This window comes from Lithobates pipiens, unplaced genomic scaffold (genome assembly GCF_037356315.1).
Source record: "Lithobates pipiens isolate NorthernLeopardFrog02 unplaced genomic scaffold, aLitPip1_a1.2 Scaffold_28, whole genome shotgun sequence".
In the NCBI taxonomy this organism is placed as follows: Eukaryota; Metazoa; Chordata; class Amphibia; order Anura; family Ranidae; genus Lithobates; species Lithobates pipiens.
The window spans coordinates 65,360,084-65,375,442 of record NW_027507789.1 but is presented as its reverse complement, the minus strand read 5'-3'; the positions used below and the strand labels follow the sequence as shown (position 1 = coordinate 65,375,442).

Sequence of the window (15,359 nt, the reverse complement as noted above, 5' to 3'; positions counted from 1 at the left end):
TATTATGGAGATTTTTCAACCATTCAAGGGGGTGACTTCTGTATTTCATGGCAGCTCTCAGCCTTCCTGAATTGGTCAGTGGCAGGCAGAGGCTGCAATAATAACCCCCCCCCCCCCCCCCCCCCCCAACTCCTACCATTGGCAGGCTGTAACAAACATTCCATGCAGTATTGTCAGCCCTGCCTTAGCTTTCCCCTGCTGCAACAGAAAAACTCCCCCTTATGTTATAGAGGAAATCCACACAAACACAAGAACATCAAATCTCCAGGCAGACAGGGTTCTAACTCCTAACTTGAATTTAAAGAGGAAGTAAACCCTGATGAGTTTACTTCCTCTTTCATTCCCTGCAAAGGCAAAGCATAATGGACTACTATGCATACTTACCTGACACAGGAGCCAGCGAAGTCACCGCTGTCCCCTGTAGTCCGCCGCATCCATCTTCTTGGTGGGGTCTCGCAGCTCCGCCGCTGTCATTCGGCGAAGCCGCGATGACGTCACTCCCGCACATGCGCACGGGAGCCGACACGTGCGGCAGCTCCGTCGTTGAGAATGCCGCGCTCAGTGCGCCTGCGCACCGCTGTCTACGGTGCATGCGCCGTAGACAGCGGTGCCTGTTTTCGGGCAAATATCTCCTAAACCATATAGGTTTAGGAGATATTTCTTGGACCTACAGGTAAGCCTTAATCTAGGCTTACCTGTAGGTCAAAGTGGTTTGTAAGAGTTTACAACCACTTTAATCAAGTGCTAACAACTAAACCACTGTGCTAAACTGACCCCTTAGAAAAGCCTTTCTTAAAACCCACAACGGTAATATCAGTCTGTATATGCAGCAAAGTATGCTTGTTATACTCACTGTGGAACCTAAGGGGTTAATAATCCACACTGTAAAAAGGCAGTTTGATCCTGTCTTCTATGATCCTTCCCCTCTTCCAAAGTCCCCAATTCATCTCCTGATAACAGAGCCTTTGGAGTCACTCTGCGCATGCTCAGTTTGGTGTGTATTGCTAGAGAGGTTTTTTATTTTTTTTCTTGGGAGGGTGCATGTGATCAGCACAGGGCCAATCAGTACTGTCCAGATAGAAAGTCAGGGGTCCTGCAGCCTTATAGGACAGTCAGAGGAGAATGAAAACACCTCCTACAAGCTTTAACCAGGCACTGATAGATGTCACAAGACTGCTCTAACCGCTGATGAGAAAAGGTATTTAGCAGTTTATATTTATTAAAATAATTGCATTTCCATAGTTACATATAGTTAAATAGTTGGTAAGGTTGAAAAAAAAAAGACACAAGTCCAACGTGTGTGTGTGTGTGTGTGTGTGTGTGTGTGTGTGTGTGTGTGTGTGTGTGTGTGTGTTTATGTCAATATTACATTGACATGTTCTGTGTACTGTGGGAGACCAGATATAGTTATTGCAGGTTCCTGGGTTTAGCATCACTTTAACTAGGCTTCCCCTAAGCTTGCTAGGAGCTCCTTGAGCAATGAGAAAATGTTGCGTTTCAGATAACTATCCACGGACTCCAAAGATCTTTCTTCCACAGACCACCATCACCAATGCAAGGAGCACTCTTAACGTTGACCACCAATCTGATGCAAGGAGCACCCTTAACGTTGACCACCAATCTGATGCAAGGAGCACCCTTAACGTTGACCACCAATCTGATGCAAGGAGCACCCTTCCCACTGGCCACCAACGCAAGGAGCACCCTTCCCACTGGCCACCAACGCAAGGAGCACCCTTCCCACTGGCCACCAACGCAAGGAACACCCTTCCCACTGGCCACCAACGCAAGGAACACCCTTCCCACTGGCCACCAACGCAAGGAACACCCTTCCCACTGGCCACCAACGCAAGGAACACCCTTCCCACTGGCCACCAACGCAAGGAACACCCTTCCCACTGGCCACCAATGGCTAAGATAAACGATGCGAATCATACACATATAAAACTTCCCAAGTTTGGGTAAAAAAATAAAAAAAACTAGATCTTTGAGTGTTCCAATTTGTTTCTCCCATCCAGCTGCAGTCTCCTACATTCTGTGATATATTCAGGGACAGTCACCGAGAAGAAAAGTTATTTTGGAAAAACGAAGTGCTGACAAAGAACTCTTATGAATAATCCATGCTGCAAGACCTGTCAGGCATCTAACCTCCAGAATGCATTAATCATAATTCACCGTCTGCTCCATGAGTGCGCTACTTATGTAGATTACATTAATCGTGAAGTAACCACAGACCGCCAAGCCCCTTCCTGCGCTGCCGATGCTGGACCAGAACAGACTTTCATACGGAAAGGGTTAACGGCTGGCATAAAACAATTTAACACTCATAAAAATCCAAGGCCTTTCTCTGCACAATGCATTATTCATATACACTGCTTTCTGGATAGTGTGCATTATTAAAGAGCAGAGGTAGAGGTGCATGGGAGGATGAGGCCTTCAGAAAACATGGGGATAGAACTAACCTGAATAGGCCGTGACACATGAGGGTCTTCTCTAAGGAGATCTCAGACTCCCATGGCCTTTCTAGTCCCTTTATTACCATCAAATACGCAGTTAACACGATTTTTTTTTTTTTTTAATATATAAGCTTTATGACTACTTTGTAATGAAGACCACACAACCTAATATGTGGTGACCTTTCACAGGACATACTATTCAAGTACAGCACATGTACTGCCAGCCTCCGTGACATAAATCTGAAAACACTCTATGTCCCTGACCACGGTGTACGGAGAGTAAACTGAACTGGCAGCTCATGTGAAATGACAGCATGCGCTCAGCAGACACTGATTAAATGACACCGGCGCTGCGGAGATGACTGCCCCTGTACGACACTCTGCAGGGCTGATGCAGCAGGCTAATGCAGTCACACAGTATGCAGACACGCTGATCACTTCTAGCCTCTCCCTCCATCACATCAACTGTCACACGCTACTATTCCTGCAACCACACGCTGCTCCCACCACCGCTCGGGAATTCTCTACCAGGGGGATTAACTCCTTAAAATGCTATCCCTACAATCGGATTCACAAGAGCAATAAATCAAAAAAATAAATAAAATAAAACACACTAGATGGGAAAATTAGCAAACTGAACAGGATCTTAAAGTTTAATTTGCAGATCCAGTTATTAAAATATAATTATTATTATACGAACGGTTCTTAAGCCCCCATTTATAGCAAAAAAAGAGGGTTTCACCATGTCAGATCAGTGTATTGTTGCCACATCCCTAATTGTCTATCAAGAAAAAAAATTAAAAAAAATAAATAAAAAGATTCCCCCTTCGTTGGGACTTTATAGGCAGCAACCACACAAATGAACATGCAAAAATGTAATTTATTAAATATTAATAAAATTGTTCGATCATACGATGAGCAATAGTTAAAAAGACAGAAAAAAAAAAAAAGAAGACACTACGCTTATTGATCCACTAATTTAGGGCCTCGGTCACCTTCCCTCTTGTCCCTTGTTTCCTTCCCTTTTTCCATCCCTACTTTGCCCACCTTCCATTCTCCCTAACCTTTCCCCTCTTGGTTTCTCTCCCCTCTTTCTCCCCCCCCTCCCCCTCTTTTCCCTTTCCACCCCCCTCTTTTTCCATCTTCTCCTTCCTTTTTCTTTGCTCCCCTCCCTCTTCTCCCCGTCACTCCCCCCCCCCCCTCTCTCTCTCCCTCCCTCCCTCTCCCCCTCTCTCTCAGTGATCCGTATTAATTTCCTTAACTTCAAACAAGTCAATTTATTAGGCCCCTCACCTATATTATGCCTTTTATCTAACGTTTTCCCGCATAATCCCCCCATGTCTGGTACGGGGGAGACTATTTGGGCAACTTGATGCCGCACAAGACCACCTATTCATTGGGTAAGCTACTTCATTATTACGAATACCTCTTTATATATGCTGCATTACGATTGTTGAATTTTATTCTATTTTGTTTGTTTTTTTACTGGATTAATAGTTTCATAGATTGGTCCTCCTGAGGAAGCAGTAATACCGCAAAACTATTCGAGATGAAGGTCATTGTAAAACTTGTAATAACAGATATCCCTTGGGGGAATCCTGAGCTTCTGTTTTTTTAACTTTTAAATGTATACAATATTTTTGTCTACTTGCAATAAATCCTTTTTTATACAATATGCATGTTGTGTTTTATCGGTACCAAGATAGTCCAGTCTTTCACAGGGTGGGAATGTTATGGGGTCAGCATCAGCCACCCTTTTGTCACTCTCTGGTATATAATGATTTCAAGTACCCAACGCGTTTCTGGTTCAAGCACCGACGTCAAGGATATTAAATTAAAGAGTTTATGCAATGATAATTTTTGTCTTACACGTGACGTGAAATGTTCCACCATACAACTTAGAAAAAAAATAGATGAAGCACTGCCAGCAGTGGTATCAATAATATCAGAGGAACAGGGGATTACCCATTCAATTGGCCTGGTGATCGCAAGGAGACATATGTGGTGGATTACCAAACAAGGTCTGTGAATTTTAAGTGGAAAGCGCCATCTAAAGCCTTAAATGTGGCTCCTGATTCATATATAGCCACAACATATTCCAGATCCTTGGACAATACAGCTCCCTGTGAGCGAAAAAGGCCCCCTATTTCTGTGTCACCCCGCTCTGCGGTGCCCCCATTTATGCTAGCCGGCGCACTGAAATGCACGACAATAGAAATCACATTATTCTCTATAGTACCTGTTCACATCATTGCAACATAGTGCAGTGTGATTTGTGAAAAGGTGTGGGTGCGTCTTCTGGAACTACACAAACATGCTTTGGTGCTTTTTTCGCTTAAAACTGTCTCTTCTTTCTAGCAACAATTCCTTTACAGCAGATATTGCTAGCCATTGTCAAAAGCAAAATTCAATGAAAGCATGAAAACTGCACTAATGAAAGATACAAGACTATGCAGTAGCATGAGGGTGAACCAAGAATAGAGTAACATTAAATCTTCATTTTTTTTTTAATTAAAAATAAAACATGTTATACTTACTTGCTCTGGGCAATGGTTTATTTTGGGGTCCCCCGCCAGTGCTCCACGCACCTAGAAAGTTGTTGCCTATGGGGGTACTCGTGCGGGCTTGCTCCCGAGCTGCCCTGTCTGCGTCCATTGACACAGACCAGGCAGGTTCGGCCCTGCCCTCCGCTCCCTTGTCACAGCATTTGTTTGACAGCAGCAGGAGCCAAGGATCCTGCTGCTTTTAATCTGCCTAGCGAGGAGGGAGACAGTGACAAGAACCACTGCTCTCGTGCACATGGCTGGATCAAGGTCATCAGGGGGCGGGCTGCTATAACCCAGGTGGAGACATCCAGCCTTCTTATAAAGTCAGCAAAAATGATGGCAGTGTGGAATCTGGCACGCAGCGGCATTTGACAGATCACATGACGACAATGCTGAAATTGCTGAGTAGACAAGGTGGGAGGGGGTTATGGTCACTGTTAACCCTGGACTGGGTGGGATTTGAAGTTCCTCCTTAAAGTAGAAGTAAAAATCAAATAAGCCTATCCTATCTACTATGTAAAGGAAAGAAGTGTATACTTACCTATGCTGAGGGCGATCTGGTTTGGTCCCATGATCTCTTCAGTGGCCAGCTTTCCTATGGAGGAGAGACCACCGACAACATGTGCAGAGCCTATGCAATGATATCACCCATAGGCTTACTATGGGGCAGCTGTTTTCAGCTGTCCATCCTACACTGTAGCTGGTGCTGGGACACGATCATGTGACCAAACTGGAGCACCCTAAGAATAGGCAATTATACAGATCTTTCCTTTCACAGGATAGATAGAAAGAAATGGGGACACCCGTGTGGGCTTGCTCCCAAGCCGCCTTGTCCATGTCCATTGACACAGATCATGTGGTTTAGCCCCGCCCTCCTCTCCCTCGTCATAGCATTTTGATTCACAGCATTCCAGGCTTAGAATGGAGGTTGGAGCAGATTTAGGTTCTGTTAGTTCTTGGCCGGAATTCCACTTTAAATGCATTTTTAAATACAATGAAGCACCCGAATTTGACTTGATTTCATTCTCTAAGCCAGACTTTCTCAACCTTTTAAGCCAGAGGAACCCCAAAAATAATTTTCAGGTCTCGAGGAACCCTTACTAAAACCAATTAATTAGGGGTCAAAAGGAACAATGCTCCTTATACTGGTGATCAATTGGAAGAATGTTCCCCTTAAAGTGGTGCTCAGAACTCCACCCTTAAAGACAGCTAAAAAGATATTTGGTGTCATGCTGCTGGCTTTGCTAAGTGATGTTGAACCTTGAACTCTGTAGGCATCATCCAAAAAAAGAAAAAAAAAGTGGTTCATCAGCCACAGCTCAAGGAACCCCTAGCAACCTCTGTAGGAACCCTAGTTGAGAATGGCTGCTCTAAGCACTTGGAATCCATCAAGGAGCATGCAGACAAGAAGCGAGAGCAAAGAGATGACCGTGTCTGTCCGCTGCTGCTCCTTCATTGACCAATCACAGGCTGGGGAGAGGTGGCCTAGCTGTATTGCTCTAATTGCTCTAGTAGAGAAAAGGAAAGCCACCAGGCTGTCTATACTGGGTAGTAGGCCCTCTATGCTATATGCACATTAGATGGAGTGTGAATACATGCCACCAGATCGTCATCTGAGCACCCCACAGGAGTTGATGGATTTTAGTAGCAGGTAATCTTGTATATAAAGCAAGCTGACTACAGAACATGGTACAAAGACAACAGGCAAATTCAGAAACAGGAAGAGGCCATAAAAGTATTCAACTACATGCTAAAGTCAGTAACTAGAGAAGCCCACAGGAGCTAACATGGACTGGAAATTAGGCAACAGGTGTTGAACTAAGCACAGCTAAACAGCAAAGTTTATTGACAGCCTGAATGGGGGATGGCTATGTAGCCATTGAATGAGCAGGTGGGATCAAACCAGGCCTATACCGCCCAGTCCTGTAGATCTGAGCAGGCTGCAGTACAAGGAAAGAGATTACACTGAGTTGTAGATTAAGGATGAGGTCTGGCGTGTTCGCACACCCCATGTGCAGAGCTCGCCAGGAAGTCGGCACTGCGCTGCGCTAATCACAGGCAGTGAGACATTGTCCCGATGCGTGGCTGCAGAGATCGGGAAATGTCTCACTGCCTGTGATTAGCGCAGCGCAATGCAGACTTCCTGGCAGGCTCTGCACGTGGGGTGTGCAAACACGCCAGACCTCATCCTTATTGTACATCAGCTTCATGGCTGTGCAATTCTCATATCTGGGTGAACAGATAAATCAGCTCCAAGATTTGTATTCTATTGCTGTGTGCCCGAAGTTCTGCTTTTAGACAAACAAAAAAAAAAAACCAAACAAACGCAACACTATAAAATGTTCCTTTTATGGATGTATATAAACCTTTCTTAGCATGTGAGGCCTAAACAGCATCCAATAACTTACATACTTCTTAAGGCACGTACACATGATCTGAATTTTTGACAACAAAACATGGAAATTAGCCGTTTTAAGGCAACATCCGACCGTGTGTACGCTCCATCGGACAAACTTTTTCAGTTTTCATCTGACTTTTGCTGGCTGTGCGAACGGAAAAACTTTTTGACAACATAAGTCCGATCATGTGTACACAAAACCATCAGACTTTTGTACAAAGTACAAACAAGCATGCTCAGAACCAATGCAAAAGATCAGACAACAATACGGAAGCTGACCAAAGGGTGGCGCCGGAGTAATTGAACGTCCTCTTTTGAAGTGTCGTCAGTACGTTGAAACATCACTACGTTTGTGTTTGTTGCTTAAAAAGTCAGATCGCGTGTATGCAATACAAATTTACGGCAAACGCCCTTTGTACACAGGAAAGTTTGTACAAAGTCCAATCGTGTGTATGAGGCTTTAGGTTCAATGCCAAATTGTTTCACACCAAACCCAGGATAAGGTAACTAAGTAGTCATATGTTGTATGTATTGGATGCCATCCATGATGACTGCACCATGTTACTTGTAAGCTAAGGGACAACATGTATAATCCATAACGTTGTTAAAGTGGTTGTAAACCCTTCAAAACCACTTTGACCTACAGGTAAGCCTAGATTAAGGCTTACCTGTAGGTCCAAGAAATATTTACAAAAAGACAGGCACTGCTGTCTATGGCACATGCGCCGTAAACAGCGGAACGCAGGCACACCGCTGCTAACGGCGATGTGCCGTTAGTGGCGGCTCCTGTGCGCATGAGTGATGTCATCGCTGCTCCGGCGCTGTGAGTGGCCGAAGCAACGATACCCGGAAGATGGACGCTCCATGCTACAGGGGACAGCGGTGACTTTGCTGCCTCCTGTGTAAAGTAAGTGACACATAATGGGCTACTATACGATGCATAGTAGTCCATTATGCTTTACCTTTGCAGGGAGACAAAGAGGAAGTAAACCCATCAGGGTTTACTTCCTCTTTAAAATACCAAATCTTCAAAATCTTACCCCCATTATCACCATATATGGGCACACCCCACCCATTCACACCGAACAGTCTCAGCACCCATGTGAATGACGCCATAAGATGGCCATACATTATACACTTTTCTTATTCAATTTCCTTTAGAGTTACCTTTCAACTATGCAGTGCAAGGGCCTGCCAGATTGCATACAGATTGGAAATGTTTAGTTTTGACCTCATATTATATGGTTTTGGTAAATCTAAAAGGAAAATTGAATAAGAAAATTGTATTATGTATGGCCTAAGGGCTGTATGGAAATTAAATGGGTTATAAAGGGGTGATTTTCGTATAACACAGCTTTATAAAGCTAAAGGCAATTGTACAAAAATTGTATAAATCAGACTATATAGTATGGGCAGCTTTATTCAATCAGCTATGAAAGGCTCCCTGCTCTGAAGATTGGCTTGTCAGGGAATGAAGGCTAACCAGTGCAAACTTTCTTTATGTAACCATATTCAAGGACACTGCAGTCAGAGGAGACGGTACTCAGCTGCACAGTCACTGCAATTGTACACGGGATCATCTATGGAGATTTATATGCACTTCTGAACAATTCTGCATACATAAAAGGCCTACATGCAACCTTTTGAGTCCTCTATACATTTTACCTATGGCACCTTTACATCATAAGAAACAACAGCATACATGCACAATGTGTAATCTTTTTAATTTTAAAGCGGAACTAAAGTTCACTGTGAGCAGCAAGGCTTTTTATTGCAGCAGAGACCTGTAAAGTCTTTGCAGCAATAAACTACACCTACCTACCTGATCACAGCGATCTCTGGAATATAAACTGAGCTGCACATACACAGCTCAGATTAAAGCAGCCGGCTTGATCCTGCGAGCTGGGAATGACTAGCACAGGCAAAGGAGTGATGTCATTCCACGCCGGTCAATAAAGAGGCCTGAAAACCAGTATACAGGAGCAGATGCCAGCGCCAGAGGGACCTTTGGAAAGGTGAGCATCTCTGCCTTTAGTTCCACTTCAAAGCGGAACTAAACCAATCAGTTCACAGATTTAAAAAAAAAAAAAAAAAAAAAAAAGGCGGTTATATTCCTGGCATGCTGGGATTGCCAACTGTCACATGTGATTGCGCTATTAACCAAACTGTCAAACCATCAAATTATTAAAGGGTAACTCCACTTTCGTGGGGGGAAAAAAATAGCAAATAAAAAAAATAATATAGCGTATACAATTGTGACACAAGTCATCCTGTAATTAAATGTTATTAAAAATGGCCTTTCCTTTTCAATCTGCAGCCACTATCATTTTTCTGAGAATGCATTGCAATATGGCTACCTGCAGTTTTCTGTACACAGAGTGTACTGACCACTCCCCAGAAACATCATTTCCTACTTGTGTGATTGGCTCACCAATTTTCCCAGAAGTATGCCTAAGGCTCGGTTCACACAGGGGGCGATGCGAGGCGACACGACTTGCCTCGCCGCGACCTGCCGCGACCTCAGCGGCGACTTGCAAATGACTTCTGTATAGAAGTCAATGCAAGTCGCCCCGAGGTCGCCCAAAAGTAGTACAGGAACCTTTTTTCTAAGTCGGAGCGACTCGAGTCGCTCCTCTTAGAACGGTTCCGTAGTACAGAACGGGGGCGACTTGTCAGGTCGCGGCACGGCAAGTCGTGTCGCCTCGCGTCGCCCCCTGTGTGAACGGAGCCTAAGATACAAGTCAGATTTCAGGCATCTCCTGCAACAAAAAATTTTTAATTTTTGGTGAGGCACTCCCAGTAGGAACACATCTAAAGGGATGCAGGGCCAGCCGCTCTCCTCATTAGTGCTCTGCAGGTGCACACCTGATAGATAATTATGAAACCACTCCCATTAGACCCACTCAGCTCAGAAGAACATAATGGGATTACTTCAGAATAACGAAAAGGTAGGAATCTGCAACAAAGGTTGTTCTAATCCTTGCAATGTACATAGATCACCCAGAGGGGAATGTTTTTTTTCTCAACAAAAGTGGAGTTACTCTTTAATCACGTGTGGAGAATCACTGCAGATACAGATCAAAGAGAGGCTAAGATAGCAGCTTCCTTGGCTGGAAAGGAGGGTTAAGTTCCGCTTTAAGTTGGGTGTATAGTAAATCAGGTGGACATAGTAGATGGAATTTTAAATAATGGAAGACAAACAAAAAGGTTCAGCTCACCCACAAGCATAAGGAGCTATATTTTTCTGCCATGGCATTTTTAGAAATATCACTGGACATGGCTGAAAATAACTGTCACTTTTTTAAAACTAAGGATCCATATTTTGGTGTTTTGGCTTTGTAAACTGAGCTTATATCACAATTATTCCATTTTCAGTTCTCGCACATGATCTACACAAAAGGCTCAACCCAAAAAGTCTTTGCATCATGACAAAGGTCCTTAAATTAAAAAAAAAAAAAAAAAAGTTATTCTATTAGCTGTAAAAATGACAGTCTTATGGCTGAAAATAAACATCCTTATCCTTTCTTAAAGCTTTGTGAATTAAAGCAGAGTTCCACCCATTTGTCTATTTTTTTTTTCTATTTTATTATTTGGGGAGGGGGGAGCGGATACCTATCTTTGAAAGGTATCCTGTCCCCACTTGCGGGAGACCGGGCCATGGCGAATTACATCAGCGGCTTGGCTCCCTCCTTCTCTCCTCCTCCACCCCCCCCCCCCCCCCGGGCCAGTAGGAGAGTGCATCAGGTGCCTCGCGCATCCGCAGTAGGGACCCAGTGTGAAGCCATAATGCTTCACTACCGGGTTCCCTTACCGGCAATGGTGGTGGCAGCAGCACCCGGCAGCTGATGGAAACATCAGCTGCGGTGGCGACAACCCTGGACTCCAAGACAGGTAAGTGTCCTATTATTAAAAGTCATCAGCTGTATATATGTAGCGGTGGGTGGACCTCCACTTTAAAGCGGGAGTCCACCGGGACTCCGCGTTTTTTTTTTTTTTTTTTTTAAAGCCAGCAGCTACAAATACTGCAGCTGCTGACTTTTAAAATAGTGACACTTACCTGTCCAGCGCGCCCGCGATGTCGGCACCCGAAGCCGATCTCTAGGTCGCCTGTCGGGTCCTGCCGCCGCCATCTTGGGTATGGGAATCAGGAAATGGAGCCTTTCGGCTTCATTTCCCGGTTCCCTACTGCGCATGCGCGAATCGTGCTGCGCAATAAGGACGCTCCCCGCTGCCTCTGGGATCTGTGCGTTTCCCAGCAGGCAGCGGGGCACTTGCGGGAAGGGGCGGGCACTTGCGGAAAGGGGCGTAAGTTACGCCCCTTTCCGCAGAGAGCTATCCCGGAAGTGGGTGCAGTTACCTGGATTATCCAGGTAACTGCACCCCCCTCCCCCCTGAAAGGTGCCGATTGTGGCACCGGAGGGGGGGAGGGTTCCGATGAGCGGAAGGTCCACTTTAGGGTGGACCTCCGCTTTAAGTCTACAGTCTTAAAATGGGACTAAATCCTCCTATCCTTTACAGCCAAGGAAGCTGCCATCTTGGCCTCTGTTTTATCTGCAGTTGCCATGGTGCTGCACGTGATTAGTTATGATACCTGCCTTTTGATGGCTTGACAGTTCAGTTGACAGCACACCCAACTGTGACAGTTGTCATTTATGGCATGCCTTCAGTGCCAGTTCACATCACATGCAGTCCAGTGCATTTTTTTTCTGCATCAAAAACACATGGAAAGTAGGTTACATGGTTTTCAATGGCATAGGTCACACCAGTGCTTGCAGTTCCAGGAAAAAAAAAAAAAAAAAAAAGTAGAACATGCTGCATTTTTCCTGCACTGGAACGCACCAAAAATGCACGTTATTATTTAAAGTTAATAAAAAAAAAAGGGGGGGGGAATGCACTGGACTGCGCGAAAAGCACACATGCAGAAAATCATCTGGAATGCAGCGGGACTACGTCTCTATGGTGTGAACTGGCCCTGAATGTAACGGTTTTTGGAAACCATTACATTTATGAGTTCTGCTTAAGGCTTAGTTCACACCAGTGCAGTCAGTACCAGAGAAAAAAAAAAAAAAGTACAACATGCTGCATTTTTCCTGCACTAGACTGTACTGTCACACTGTAAAATGCATCAAAAATGCACTGGAATGTGACAAAAACGCGTTAAAAATGTGCATGCAGAAAACGCATCCAGAACAGATCTGGAGTGCATTTTTTGTGGTATGAACCAGTACTTAAAGGGGAACTAAACCTTCATATCCTTTTCAGCCACGGCAACTGCCCTCTTCGCTCCTGTTTGATCTGCAGCTGCCATGGTGCTGCACATGTGATCAGTTATGACACCAGCCATTTGATGGTTTGACAGTTTGGTTGAAGCACATATAAAATGTGACAGTTGGCAATCCCCTGTTTTTTTTAAACCATTAAATCGATGAATTTAGTTCTGCTTTAAAGGTGAACTCCAAACAGTTGGAAACTAATCCAAATTAATCCAGCTCTGTAATGAATACATAAGGAAATGTATTTATTTAAATGCAAATAGTGTAAGTGCCTGAGTTTGATTGGGATGAAGGGAGCCAATCGGCATGCTGACAGGAGGAGAGAGTGGAGCGATGAAGAGCTCATCAGAAGGCTGCTCCTCCTTTCTGCTTTCTAGTCACAGTGGTGAAGAGGGAAACTGTAAGTGAACATTAAATTGCAGCAGAGAAAAATCAGGTCCCCCCACCCCCACCCAAGAGGGCTGTGCAATATGGCATAGCCGTGTAAATCTCAAGACTGGATAGACCAATACAAATCCTTTGGCAGGTAAAACCACTCTTATGTAGTATTTAATCTGTGTATTTAGCTGTTGAGTTCATCATTAAGGAACGATATATAATCAGCACTCACCAGATTTCGGGGGGTATCTGTAGATGGAATTGGAGGGCATGTCCACCTCTTCGACTCCTGCGTGTTGCCGGCTTGTAAGTGCCCCCATCCTCCCGGGGATGATGATGATGAAGCTGCAGGATCCTAGTAATGATCAGCCATCTCACCTGTCAATCACTGACACAAACAGGAACTGTGATCGACACCGCTCACTTACTCTGACACCCCATTGTATTGGAACAGCAACACTTAAAGTCATATTACACCCTTTCAGCAGATATTCAGCACCCAATTTAATCACTAGGTATGATGCTTCCTTTATCTTTTAATCCTTGTTTTATGTTCTGGTTTAAGCTGGTTCTCCTGCTTCAGGGTGGCTCCTTTATCTTGCAGCATCCTATGGAGCCACCATTACAGGCAGGGATGAAGAGCTGTGTCTCCCTACACTGTGTGCATCAATAGAAACACACAGCCTAGGATACAAAGGCACTCCCCTGCTCCTCTCTACTAAGAAATTGACCTCAGACTGCACTGTCCACAGTCAGCTCTTTCCTGTGAAGACCAGAAGTTCAGGGAAGCAGAACTGAGAGAGCAGCATTGAAAGTTGTAAACAGCAAGTGCTGGGGTAATATTTTTATCAAATAGTTTCATTGTGTGACATTAGAAACACTAATGGCTTATTATGACTGAGGATACCCCAATCCTGCCCTTTATTAGTAGATCCAGTCACCATACTCTGTACATCCACACTGCTCCTATCTAGGTCACCCTCATAGACTGCCATGTATGCCAACCTCACCCACTACTTTCACCCACTCCATCACACTGCAGCCAACATGGATCCTCACTTCTCCCTGCATGTCATCCATGTCATTCTATGGCCCATATGACAGTGTCATGGCCAGCTGTCAGTCCTCAGGAATCCCCCACAATCCTGTACTGCAGTAGTGGATGTGTCATGATAGACTCCATACACCGAGCGATGCCCTGCACTCTGCTCTCACCACCATGTGATGACCCCCGATCACATCCCATCCCCCGATCCCTCTCCCGGCTGAGGTTACCTGCCCGCTTCTCTCCCAGACACCGGTCCCTGCAGCAGCTGCAGATCACATCCGTGACGTCACTGGATCGCTGGACTCTCCGCCCACTCGCTTATCTCCGCCACTAGAGAGGGAGGAGGCGGGGACACCATCGCTATGACAACTACCTCTCCTCACCCGGGAACCACGTGTTTAAAGGGCTCTGTGGGGGGAAGGGTTGGAAGGTGGTGGGAGGAGAAAGGAGACTGGGCGGGGTATGAGCTGTGTGTGCAGTGTTCAGGTTAGGAGGAGGGGAGAGGGGATGTTTATAGTGACACGGAAATATGGTGTGGTCTGGTATCACCCAGAGACTGAGGTAATAGTACACGGAGCAAGGCAGGGAATCATGGCGACCAAAGGTCACCGGTACGTTCAATGGCAGATACAGTTGTGCGCCCTCTAGTGGAAGATCTGCGCTGTGTACAGCGGTCTACAAATGTGTTATACTAGAATCAGACATAGGAGAGAGGCTGCAGCTCTGTTTTCTCCCCACAGTCCCTCCCCCCTCTCTCTTATATCTCATTTTATCTCTGGTCTTTCTCCCCCCTTTTATCTCCTCCTTCTATCTCTGCCCCCACACTTATCCACACCCACTTCTCCCCCCCCCCCCACATTCTTCCCTTATCTCCTCTATCTGCACTCCCACTTCTACCTCCCTCCCACCCTCTTACTGTAACTCCTTCTCTATCTGCCTCCCTTCTTCCTTTTAATCTCCTTCTCTAGCTGCCCCCCTTTTATTCCTTTATCTCCTTCTCTATCTGCCCCCTTCTTCTTTTATCTCCTTCTCTATCTGCCCCCCTTCTTCCTTTATCTCCTCCTCTATCTGCCCCCCTTCTTCCTTTATCTCCTTCTCTATCTGCCTCCCTTCTTCCTTTTATCTTCTCTATCTGCCCCCCCTTTTCTTCCTTTATCTCCTTCTCTATCTGCCCCCCCTTCTTCCTTTATCTCCTTCTCTATCTGTCTCCCTTCTTCCTTTTATCTCCTTCTCTATCTGCCCCCCTTTTCTTCCTTTATC

The 15,359-nt window shown here is 45.2% G+C and overlaps 1 protein-coding gene across 5 annotated transcripts in view; it reads right to left on the bottom strand.

Moving 5' to 3' along the window:
- RNF157 (ring finger protein 157) overlaps positions 1-14,473 on the bottom strand; it is a 116,803-nt gene extending 102,330 nt beyond the window's left edge. For 4 of the 5 annotated variants that reach the window (XM_077459339.1, XM_077459340.1, XM_077459341.1 and 1 more), the window contains exons 1-2: positions 14,327-14,473; positions 13,284-13,439 (exon numbers count right to left, since the gene is read on the bottom strand). In XM_077459339.1, the coding sequence (XP_077315465.1) occupies positions 13,284-13,371 (88 nt within the window). In that variant the 5' untranslated portion in view covers positions 13,372-13,439; positions 14,327-14,473. Of the gene's footprint in view, positions 1-13,283; positions 13,440-14,326 lie in introns of those variants that run through there. The other variant, XM_077459342.1, reaches the window with a different exon arrangement.
- Positions 14,474-15,359: the final 886 nt, after the last annotated feature.